Raw genomic sequence first — 12,641 nt, 5'->3', positions numbered from 1 at the left:
GCTCGGAACCTGGAGCCTGCTTCGAATTCTGTGTCTCCCTCTCTCTCTGTTCCTCCCCCACTAGCACTCTGTCTCTCCCTCTCTCAAAAATAAAAAAGACTAAAAAAATTTAAAAAAATAAATGATAGTGTTGTATCAGACCACCTGTCTGTTCCCTCCCAGTCCTGTGGCTACGGTTATTTATCTACTAGAATGGCCAGCATGTTGACCACAGGTGGCTGACCTCCGTGGCTTCTTTCCTGTATCTTTCTCCCCCACTTTCTTGGAGGTTGTTTTCAATTCATATCTCACTCATTTTCTTTGCGGCCGATGGTGCTTTGCATACAACTAACTACATCTTGTCTTCCACCTTTTTTTTTTTTTTTGTAATTTATTAAGTTTATTTATTTTCAAGAGAGAGTGAGAGAGAGCATAAGCGAGGGAGGGATAGAGAGAGAGGAAGACAGAGATTCCAGACACAGGTTCCAGGCTCCATGCCATCAGTGCAGAGACCAACACGGGGCTCCATCTCGCAAACCACAAGACCATGACCTGAGCTGAAATGAAGAGATGAATGCTTAACTGACTAAACCATTCAGGCGCCCTGAAATTTCAAGCGTTTTAAAAGGGAAAACTTTTATTTATTTATTTATTTATTTTTAATTTTTTTTTTTTAACGTCTTATTTTTGAGACAGAGAGAGACAGAGCATGAACAGGGGAGGGGCAGAGAGAGAGGGAGACACAGAATCGGAAGCAGGCTCCAGGGTCTGAGCCATCAGCCCAGAGCCCGACGCGGGGCTCGAACTCACGGACCGTGAGATCGTGACCTGAGCTGAAGTCGGTCACTCAACCGACTGAGCCACCCAGGCGCCCCAAGGGAAAACTTTTAAATCATATGGTACCATGTCCAGAAGCACCAGCAAAAGAGACATAGAGAATCACATGAAAGAAGAAACCGTGAGATTCTCAAATATATTCCTAAAACTTAAGGAATGGCCTACACTTTTTCTTTTCAAAGTATTGTTTCCTAAAGTGCTCTATCTCCTTACCTACCTACCTACCTACCCATCAGTTACTAAAATGCTTTTGGAAAAAGACTCTGAGTTGGGAAATCTCGTATCTATCTCGGGGATTCACAATGCGTATTACCAGGTCCATATACTAAAAGCTCTGACAAATCCCTCAATTTCCCACCCCATTTAATCAAGGAAACCTTTTCTCAAATTACACCTTTTAAAATCACTCTGAACAATGCTATACTGAAGAAAAATGAGAGGCAATGCCTAGAATTTAAGAAATTATAATCTTGCAAATAGAACCACTCTACAATCCAGCTATTGCTCTATTAGATATTTACCCAAAGGATACAAAAATACAGATTTGAAGGGGTATATGCACCCTAATGTTTATAGCAGCATTATCAACAATAGTCAAACTATGGAGAGAGCCCAAATATCCATCAACTGATGAATGGATAAAAAGATGTGGGGGGTGTGTGTGTGTGTGTGTGTACACACACACACACACACACACACACACACAATGGAATATTACTCAGCCACCAAAAAGAATGAAATCTTTCCATTTGCAGTGACATTGTTGGAGCTGGAATGTTTTATACTAAGCTAAATAAGTTGGTCAGAGAAAGACAAATATCATACGATTTCACTCATATGTGGAATTTAAGAAACAAAACAGATGAACATATGGGAAGGGTGGGGGGACAAAGAAGAGAGGGAAACAAACCACAAGAGACCCTTAATGATACAGAACAAACTGAGGGTTGATGGAGGGGAGGTGGGGGGGTGATGGGGCTAGATGGATGATGGACATTAAGGAGGGCACTCGTTGTGATGAAAACTGGGTGTTGTATATAACTGATGAATCACTGAAATCTACTTGTGAAACCAATATTGCATGGTATGCTAACTAAAATTTAAATTTTAAAAAAGGAGAAAAAAAAAGAAATTATAATCTTTCTTCATAATGCCAGAAAGTTCTTAACATCTATCTAACTCCTGTTTGGACAATTCTCTCTTAATCTCTTCTCAAAGAGGGTTCAGTTTGGGCTCCACACCATTCTTTTTGTATTTATGAGGCAGGAATCTGTTATTAAGGCCAGCCCTCAGCTTTATTTATTTCAGGCTGTTTCACACAAATTCCTACGAAAAGGAAACACATTTGGAAAGACTAAAAAATCAGAAGAGGGGCGCTGGGGTGGCTCAGTCGGTTAAGCGTCCAACTTCAGCTCGGGTCATGATCTTGCGGTCCATGAGTTCGAGTCCCCCATTGGGCTCTGTGCTGACAGCTCAGAGCCTGGAGCCCGTTTCAGATTCTGTGTCTCCCTCTTTCTCTCTCCTCCCCTGCTCATGCTCTGTCTCTCTCTTCTCAAATAAGCGTTAAAAAAAAAAATTTAGAAAAAAAAATGAAAAATCAGAAGAAAAAACACTCTAAACATTCTTAGTAAATGAAGATAAATTTATTTATTTATTTAGAGACAGAGAGAAAGAGAGCAAGAGAGAGCTTCCCAAGTAGGCTCTGCACTGTCAGCATGGAACATGAGATCATGACCTGAGCCCAAATCAAGAGTCGACGCTTAACCGACCGTGTCATCCAGACGCCCCGGCACTGAGATATTTTTGATGGCTTTGTTATATCAGTTATATCCTAGCTACTGATATCAGTTGACGGTCTTAAAAGACACACTTCCAGTGATATAGTCATTTGACTTAGCAAGTTGTTCCTAAATTAAAAATGAATTGCTACCATAGGAAGGAAAACAGAAAAAGTCACATCTCAAGAATGTTGAAGAGAATGCTGTTCACTGGGGCATCTTGGTGGTTCAGTTGGTTAAACATCTGATCGACTCTTGATTTTGGCTCAGGTCATGATCCTGTGGTCCCTGGGATCAAGCCCTGTGTTGGTAGCCTGGAGCCTGCTTGGGATTCTCTGTCTCTCTCTCTCTGTCTGCCCCTGCCCAGCTCACTTGCTCTCTCAAAATAAAAAAAATAAACATAAAAAAAAAGAGAAGAAAGAATGCTGTTAAGATTTTAAACCAAACTAACATCAGCTAGCCATCAATATTTACTTAGTCATGCTTATATGCAGAACTGCTTACCTGTATTTTGAAACTCTTTTCACAGCTTAAAGTAAAAATATACTTTTCACCTTTGTTTCATGTTTTTCTGGAACTCCTAAAAGTCAGACCAGTACTTTATTACATAAAGTGATTCCTTTCAGAAAACAATGTTTGTTTGTTTTTACCCTAAAAAGATGTTTTATGAGAAGCCAGGTAGAGTGTGTGGGGTAGCAATTAAAGAAAAAAAGTTTTTAGTGTTTATTTATCTTTGAGAGAGAGAGAGAGAGAGAGAAATAGAGAGAGCGTGAGTGGGGGAGGGACAGAGAGAGAGGGAGACACAGAATCCGAAGCAGACTCCAGGCTCCGAGCTGTCAGCACACAGCCCGATGCGGGGCTCAAACTCACGAACCTTGAGATCATGACCTAAGCTGAAGTTGGATGCTTAACCGACCAAGCCACCCAGGCACCCCTGGGGTAGCAATTTTTAAAGTGAACTTCCCTAAATTATGTATTAGCAGAAGTGATGAAAAGTTGCTGACATTTAGGGATTTATTAAAATCAAAAGTATAGGTTTGCAGGTACTTTGCTTTAGAAAGAATTAAAATAGCTTATTAAAGCAATATGTGATGTTCCCTGGTGTGTGTGTGTGTGTGTGTGTGTGTGTGTGTGTGTGTATCTCAGTATCACTTTTTCCACTCACTTTTTCTACTGCTTGACAGAGCAGACTAGAAAAAAGAAGATTCCCTCTAACTCAGTCAGGATAAGAATAACTAATATAAGAAATATCCTTAGGCTGTTCCAAGAAGTCCTCTTTAAATTTTTTTTAATGTTTATTTATTTTTGAGAGTGGGGCGAGGGGTAGAGAGAGAGGGAGACACAGAATCCGAAGCAGGCTCCAGGTTCTGAGCTGTCAGCACAGAGCCCGACACGGGGCTCAAACTTGTGAACTTGTGAACCATAAGATCATGACCTGAGCTGAAGTCAGACACTCAACTGACTGAGCCACCCAGGCACCCCTAAGAAGTCCTCTTTAAAAACTTTAGAGCAACGTGACGATGAAAGGGAAGTTGTTAAAAAATCTTTATATGCTTGGCAAAGTGACACTGGCTAGAAACTTCTACCCTCTCTCTGAGCAAAGCACTTTTCTTCAAGTGAAGACTTTACTGTGGTGTTCTATGTACTCACAACATCATCTCTAAGTTTCTTTTTCTAGCCCTTGCTGTGAAAGCTAAACACGGGGTCAAGGTGCCAGAACAGGTGGTCATCACTGTAGCGTCAGGAGAGGAGATTCCAACACCCACCGGCCACATACCTGGAGCTCTGCTAACAGGCAAGCATCAGGATGAGACGTTCTCTCACTAGGTGGCCGCCCTCTTTTAGAACAGCAATACTGCTGGCAAGACTCTTACTAAGCTGTTTTCGACCATGGGTAATTTCGTGTCTCTCCCTGAAGCCAAAATGGACAACGAAGGGATGTGAGGGAGGACGGAAGACAAGAACACGCCGAGGACTCACTACCCAAAATACAGAAGAGAAGTGGGAAAGCCCCCAAAAGTCCCGAAGAACGAGCTTTACCTACTTTGCAATTTTGCCTAATGCCAGCCCAGGGCCCTTAGGTATGGGGCGTATAATATTTAGTTTACTTCAGGATGTATAACCACCTTCATGTACCAATAGGGGCACTGAGGTTGTGGCCACATCTACCACATCAACGGAGTTATTAAGAAAAAAGAGGGGCGCCTGGGTGGCGCAGTCGGTTAAGCGTCCGACTTCAGCCAGGTCACGATCTCACGGACCGTGAGTTCGAGCCCCGCGTCAGGCTCTGGGCTGATGGCTCAGAGCCTGGAGCCTGTTTCCGATTCTGTGTCTCCCTCTCACTCTGCCCCTCCCCCGTTCATGCTCTGTCTCTCTCTGTCCCAAAAATAAATAAACGAAAAAAAAAATTAAAAAAAAAAAAAAAAAAAAAGAAAAAAGAAATTAAGACAATGACAGGTTTTTCTAATTACTAGCTTGTTTCTTGACTGTGCTGACTACAGAGACACTCGAAATGGTCTGAATGTCCCGAGGGGACAAGGCAAGTAATCTCTGCAGGATAAAAATACGTCTGACTACCTGTGGCATCTTTTCGCATTCCGTGACGCTTGCTAGGAAAGACGCTGGCTCGTTCTGACATACCATTTTACCTGGAAACACCACAGAATCCTTTTTGGGATGATTGGTCACTTCCTTCTGTGACTTTCTCTTTTCCAAAAAGTAGACCTTCACAGAGACATTTGTGTTGTATGACTTGTCACACATATGCAGTATATTTGTATTTGTATTATGTGTATACGTATCTTAAAATGTGGCTGTGGGGCAGCTGATTCACGGGTAGTCAACGCGTAGCAGACGAGATGGTCAAGTAGCCCGTGAGATTATCTGCTTCCGTGAGTCTGAGTAAGAGGCCCAGACACTAAGAGAACTGGGAGAGAATGGGAGCTCAGACACTAAGAGAGTTGGAGAAGAAAACGAACCAGAGTGAAAACCCACAAACTCTTGCTTTTGGAGCTTCCATACTTCCAAACACCTGTCTATTCCATGAGCCTTTGTCATTCAGGAGATCTGGATCATTTATAATTTATCCCAAGTACCTAAACTAATTTGCCTAGATTTCTGTTACAACACAAATAATTAAAAAAAAAATTTTTTTTTAATGTTTATTTATTTTTGAGAGAGAGAGGGAGAAAGAGACAGAGTGAGAGTGAGGGGGGGGCAGAGAGAGAGAGAGAGAGGGAGTCACAGAATCTGAAGCAGGCTCCAGACTCTGAGCTGTCAGCACAGAGCCTGACATGTGGGTTGAAGCCACAAACTGTGAGATCCTGACCTGAGCTGAGGTCGAACATTTAATCGACAGAGCCACCCAGGCGCCCCTGCGGCACAAATAATTTGAACCAGGACATCATTTTATCTGGTTACTCAGTACAAATAGAGCCTTGCTTGTATCGTGTCTAAAACCTGGAACGACAGGAGACTGCAGTGATTGTGGAGCTTAACTGTGGACAATTTCCGCTCTGTGATGTGTGCAGTTGTGAACCCAGCAATCCAGGATTGGAAAATCTTTTTCTGTTAAAGACTATGAACTGTCGTAAAGAGGGTAGGAATCAAACACAAAACATAACAAAACAATTTAGTTCAGGCACTTAATGAGCTCTCTTGGGGCATCTGGGTGGCTCAGTCGGTTAAGCCTCTGACTCTTGATATCGGCTCAGGTCATGATCTCACGGTTTGTGAGACGGATCCCGCCTCGGGCTCTGCGTCCACAGCGTGGAGCCTACTTGGGATTCTCTCCCTCCCTCTCCCTCTCTCTCTCTGCATCTCTCCTCTCCCTCTCAAAAATAAATAAACATTAAAAAAAAGTTTCTAAAAAAATTCTTTTAAGGAGAAATAGACATTGCTTTTAAAATTAAAAATAGAGAACATAAATTAAGCCACTTTTACACATTAACTTTGTATCAATGTTTTGAAGGGATAGGAGGGAACACAGACAGGTCGGAGCCAGAGGGACAGATGAGGGGAGAGAAGCCAGAAGGAAATAGGAGAGGAAGCAACACACTAACATAAAAAGGAAGGAGAGAAAAAGAGGGAGGATGGGAGGAAATGAAGAGGGACAGATCCAGGAAAGGGGCAATGGAAAAACAAAACTCAGATGAAGGAGAGGAAGAACACGTGAGGAAGACAGATACACGGTAGAAGGGTTGCTAGAGAAGAGATGACAAGACAGACAGAGGGGTAGGGAGAGGTCCAGAATGTTCAGCTTGTTAGGCAGAGGCCATCCTCAGGTTCTGGGGGCCCAGTGGAGCGGGGCGGGGTGGGGGGCAGCATCCCTTCTCTGGCACTTACTACTCACAGCCCTTTGTTAACGAGCTGGTTAATGAACTCCTGAGGTCTCCCACTGCTCCAAACCTCAACAGTTTAGGGATTCTGCCTAAAGAATGTGAGTGTACTTGGGGCGCCTGGCTGGCTCAGTCGGTTAAGCATCTGACTCTTTTTTTTTTTTTTTCAACATTTATTTATTTTTGGGACAGAAAGAGACAGAGCATGAACGGGGGAGGGGCAGAGAGAGAGGGAGACACAGAATCGGAAACAGGCTCCAGGCTCTGAGCCATCAGCCCAGAGCCCGATGCAGGGCTCGAACTCACGGACCGCGAGATCGTGACCTGGCTGAAGTCGGACGCTTAACCGACTGCGCCACCCAGGCGCCCCAAGCATCTGACTCTTGATTTCGGCTCAGATCATGATCTCAGGGTTTGTAAGATCGAGCCCCACATCTGGGCTCTGTGCTGACAGTGTGGAGCCTGCTTGGGATTCTCTCTCCTTCTCTCTCTTCCCCTGTCCCGCACACTCTCTCTCAGAATAATAAATAAATATTAAAAAAAAAAAAAAAGAATGTGACTGCACCAACTCACCAAGGGAGCTTCCCTCGGGTTGTACTCGTTAGAACACAAGTTATCATACATTTTCATATTTTTTTAATTTTTATTTTTGAGAGAGAGAGAGCGTACGCACAAGTGGGAGAGAGAGGCCTGGGGGAGAGAGATTCTTAAGCAGGTTCCACGCTCAGTGCAGAGTCCAACGTGGGGCTCAATCCCACAACCCTGGGATCATGACCTGAGCCGAAATCAAGAGTCTGACACTCAGCCAACTAAGCGACCCAGGCAACTGGATTTTTACATTCTAAAAACAGCCTGTTAAATACATTTGAGACACGCTGGTTTAATCAAGGTTAAACAGGGGCGCCTGGGTGGCGCAGTCGGTTAGGCGTCCGACTTCAGCCAGGTTACGATCTCGCAGTCCGTGAGTTCGAGCCCCGCGTCGGGCTCTGGGCTGATGGCTCAGAGCCTGGAGCCTGTTTCCAATTCTGTGTCTCCCTCTCTCTCTGCCCCTCCCCCGTTCATGCTCTGTCTCTCTCTGTCCCAAAAATAAATAAACGTTGAAAAAAAAAAATTAATCAAGGTTAAACGGGCTTCCTTGTTACAGTACTTCTGAGAGCCTTTGATATGAATTTCCAAGAGAGTTCTACATGGGATGCAGGGATTCCCAACCTTACCTGGTCACAGAATTCATTTTTCAAGAGAATCACAAAGGTAACTGTTCTTGCAGAACACACTTCGAGAAGCATGGCACCAAGAGGATGCTATTCTCTTTACATCTGAGCTTTGCAATCACTGGCTGTAACTAAAACACCCCGAAGATCAGACAACAAGGAATAAAAGGCAAAATCTGGTTTGAAGCCCTGAGGTTTCCTAGCCCTACAGCCAACACTGCTATTTCTTTATCTCACTTTATCTTTATTTATTTATTTTTTTAACATTTATTTATTATTGAGAGAGACACAGAGCATGAGGAGGGGAGGGGCATAAAGAGGGGGAGACACAGAATCTGAAGCAGGCTCCAGGCTCCGAGCTGTTAGCACAGAGCCTGATGTGGGGCTCGAACTCACGAACTATGAGATCATGACCTGAGCCGAAGTCGGTTGCCCAACCAACGGAGCCACCCAGGCGCCCCTCACTTTATCTTTATATTGCTTTAAGTGCTTTTTATGGGAAGTTTAAAATTTAGAACCTTATATTTGATGCCCTCTAATATTTATCCTGAGTCACACTGTGCTGAACAATATTCTTGCTTCTTTTCCTGCGAAACTTCGTCCACTATGATGATTCAAAATTCAAAGTGGTGGGGTGCCTGGGTGGCTCAGGTCATGATCTCGTGGTTCGTGAGCTTGAGCCCCATGTTGGGGCTTCACATGGACAGGCAGAGCCTGCTGGAGATTCTCTCTCTGCCCTCCCCTGCCTGCTCTCTGTCTCTCTCTCACAATAAATAAATAAACTTAAATTAAAAAAAAAAAAAATCAAAGCGGCAATTGCTAGTTTCCCTGCAAAGCCCACCATGCTAGGTCCACAGTCCCTTCTTCATGGGCGCACAGTAGGTCATCTACCTGTGGCCTTTTAACTCCTTCCCCCTCAGTGAACTTAGAGCTGAAGGGATCTGTACCACATTGGTCTCACTTGCTTAAAAGGAACATTGCTTGCTCTATTTCCAAAGGAACATTCTCCATTTCCATTCCCCTGTGCGGGAACACAGTGCTCACGAAGAAGATGATGATGTCTCAGTGGTGGCAGAAAAATAAGAAGGTACCAGAATGACGGCTTAGAGCCGAGTCACTCCACCAACACGGACCACTTGCCTTGATGAAACTGTCACACAAAGAGAAATAAACTTTTATCTTTAATGAAGGCACTGTAATTCTGACTTGCCTTAATGCAGGAATTTGACATTTATCCTCACTAACACAGTGTTAATAATAACAAAAACATTTGAGTGTTATAATTTACGGTATGCTCACATAGACATTATTTTTGTAAACCTTTTTCACTTTGATTTTGTTTCTTCTTTTTGAAAGTAATTATTGTCTTCTAGCATGTGTTAATCTGAACATTGAAAGTTAAGGCTTAATATTTGTCAATTACATCTCCGTAAAGCTGGGGTGGGGGAGAAAATGAAGATTAGGTAGGGTCATAGTTATTGCCTCACTATTTTGTTCTGTTTTTTTAATGCTATCAAACTATACTCTGAGTTGTCTAAAGTAGGTTCCTTTCTGCTCGTTTATATACAATCAACAATAAACCCTCAGATATAAAATTCCCTATGAATTCCTAATGATATGACTAATACCTTCATGAACTATAGTAACTTTCTATGAAATAAAATGTATCTATTACTCAAAAAAGTATCTATTTTCTTCTGAAAAGACACAGTGGTTTAACAATGATTGTTTCAAATGCAATTTTATGCTGAAATATTCTGCTAAACTACAGAAAGGCGGTATTGGAAGGTAGCTATTGAAATATGTATGTATTTATGAATACGTCTTTGGTAAAGAGCCAGACAAAATAAAGCATGACTCATTGTCAGTAAACATTCCCGAAATGTCCTTGTATTATTATGGGAGAGGTACCGTCTGGTTTTAATAATGTATATAAAACAAATTGCTATTTACATCTGCTCAAAGGCATTAAAAAACAACGATCTACTTAGCAGAAAGGACTTTGAAGTCTAACAAATTAATTATCCTTTACTTTGTTGTCAATAAGGTGAGGAATTACTTCTTAGGAAATAATTAGATACAATAAGACTTCAATGATGTTTCTTGTAGTTACAACTCACTAGTTTCTAGAAGTTTAAGGTATAAAGAGTATGTTTTTATTACATTCATTTTAGAGGGCAGAGCAAGAGTTATTAGTAAATGCCTTTTTTGGGGGGGGGAGGACCACAAAATATCTTAAATTTCATCTCTGATTGAGATCACAGGTGATGGAATCTGCAAACCATCTTACAATGGTGAAAGAGGAAGGAATCTTAGAGATCATAATAACCCCATTTTACAGATGAGGAATCAGAAGTTTGAAACCCTATTTAACTAAAAGAGGCTTCTTGAGAAGGAAAAACAAGTTTCCTCATGGACTTCTAGGGATTGTACAATTCGAACCTTGAACAGTAACCTTTACCATCTCTCTGAAGGGCTGGCCTTCCCATCTTTCCACTCCACGCATGGGAGTTCCCGGATCGTGTGTGTGGATCGTGTGGATCAGTGTGTAGCTGCGAATGGAAGCCAGCACTTTACAAGCTGGAACATCCCCACAGAAGTATGCTGATCTCATTGGGAAGTGCTGGGGGCTGGGGCTGGGGCCGGGACGCCATGTTTGGGAAGCCCCCTCCTGGAGGACTGCATTTCACAAGCGGAGGACTTGCTGAAGATTGCAAAATGCTTGCTTAAGCGAGTTGTAGGTGACAATGCAATCTTAAAAAAAAAAAAAAAAAAAAAAAAAAGCCCAAACACTACAGTATATCAGATTTCCTACCTTCCTCTAAAACAAAACAAAACAAAACAAAACACCCCCCCCCCCCAAAAGTGTCCTCCAATCCCAGAAATTTAAATACGCTTTATTACGTAGTTCGGTCTTAAACACCCAGGAAATGCAGGCAGATTACACCCAGTTCTTAGTGACATAACACGACCGTCTTTGCAAACTCTCGTGTGGGATCCCTCCTCCTCTACGGAGAACGCACGTTCTGATGTAGCACCACCCTGGAACGTTAAGCGCCCACGACAAATAACAGAAAAGCGAAAGTTCGTGACAAAACCTCAGGGTGTCTGTCTCCTCTCCACCAAACCACCGCAGATGACAAACTTCGAAACACAACTCAACCCTCACCAAACAGCACCAGGAGCCCTCGGCTGTGCCTGCGGCCCCGAGGTGGCACCGAGCAGCTCCCGGAGACGCGTTCCCACGGGTCACAGGGCCCAGAATTTCTCAGGACCATTACAGCATCCCCCTCCCTCTCCGAACGAGGCCCGGTGAGCTCATGCAGCAGGCTGGGGGTGGGGAACCCACCACCAACGTGGGAGCCCCACTCCGCAGTTCTCCCGGGCCGCGTGCAGGGGGAGAAGGGGAGCTCGGGGTGGAGGGGGGGCGGGGCAGGTGGCAGGGTCGGGGTGTGCGCAGCGAGTGGCGCCGAGTTTGGGGAGCAGGCAGCTGGGTGGTGGGGGGGGCGAAGAGTTGGGCAGGGGCAGACAGATCGCAGAGCCAGAGGGGGTCCGCGAGGTGGGGGGGGGGGGGGCGACCCGGCTCGGGCGGGAAAGGGGGCGCAGGAAATGGGCGCCAAAGGGAGAAGTGAGAAATTGCGGAGGAGGAAGTCGTCCCTGGAAGAGGAGGGGCAAAGGGGAAGCGAGAAGGGAGTGTTTGCACTTTGGAGAGCGCAGGGCCGGAGCCTCCTCCGAGCCGGGAGGGGGCGGCCGACGCGCCGAGGTCCCCGGGGTGGAGGGGTGGGGGCGGCGGTCCCGGCGGCCCTACCTGAAGCGCTCCTGCCCCGCCGTGTCCCACAGCTGCAGCTTGATCCTCTTGCCCGGCTCGATCTCCAGCAGGCGGGAGAAGAAGTCCACGCCGACCGTGGGGTCGCAGGCGGGCGAGCGCAGCCCCGGGAAGCGGCCCTGCGTGAAGCGGTGCAGGAGGCACGACTTGCCCACCGTCGAGTCCCCGATCACGATGAGGCGGAACTGATAGATCCAGATGGTCTCCATGGCTCACGTGCCCCCGCGGGCCGCCCCGCCCGCCTGCCCTCCAGCTGCCGGGCAAGTTTGGCGGCGGGAACTGTCCCTTCAGCACCGCCCGGGCGCCCGCCCGCCGGCTTCCAGCATATTCCTGCGACTGCAGCCGCCGCCTGGTCCCCGCCCTCTCTGGAGGGAGGGGCGGGGCCCGGCCGGCCGAGGGGCGGGGCCTCGGGCCAGGGGGCGGGGCGCGCGGGAGGGGGCGCCGGGCTAACTGCGCGCGACTCTCGTCCCCGCCCTCGGTAAATCTCTTTCCCTGAAAGCTCACTGGGCGCCGCCGGGTAGGTGGGTGTGGCGAGAGGACGTGACGGCAGCGGCAGCCAATGAAAGCGAAGCAAGGACTCCCCTCCGCGAGGGTCAGCCAATGAAAAGTGAGAATCGTTTTCTTACGGTCGTGGGGGCGGGCTTGTCAGAGCCAGAGTGGGCTTCTGCGAATG

At 45.7% G+C, this 12,641-nt stretch overlaps 1 protein-coding gene across 1 annotated transcript in view; it reads right to left on the bottom strand.

The window, feature by feature from the left end:
• The window catches only part of RAB39A (RAB39A, member RAS oncogene family), a 32,101-nt gene extending 19,768 nt beyond the window's left edge, over nt 1–12,333 (bottom strand). Inside the window, exon 1 of the mRNA XM_045482672.1 lies at nt 11,951–12,333. Coding sequence (XP_045338628.1) covers nt 11,951–12,177 — 227 coding nt within the window. The 5' untranslated portion in view covers nt 12,178–12,333. The remainder of the gene's footprint in view (nt 1–11,950) is intronic.
• Nucleotides 12,334–12,641: the final 308 nt, after the last annotated feature.

Source organism: Leopardus geoffroyi, chromosome D1 (assembly GCF_018350155.1).
Source record: "Leopardus geoffroyi isolate Oge1 chromosome D1, O.geoffroyi_Oge1_pat1.0, whole genome shotgun sequence".
Taxonomy (NCBI): Eukaryota; Metazoa; Chordata; class Mammalia; order Carnivora; family Felidae; genus Leopardus; species Leopardus geoffroyi.
This window is presented reverse-complemented; position numbering and strand designations above follow the sequence as displayed.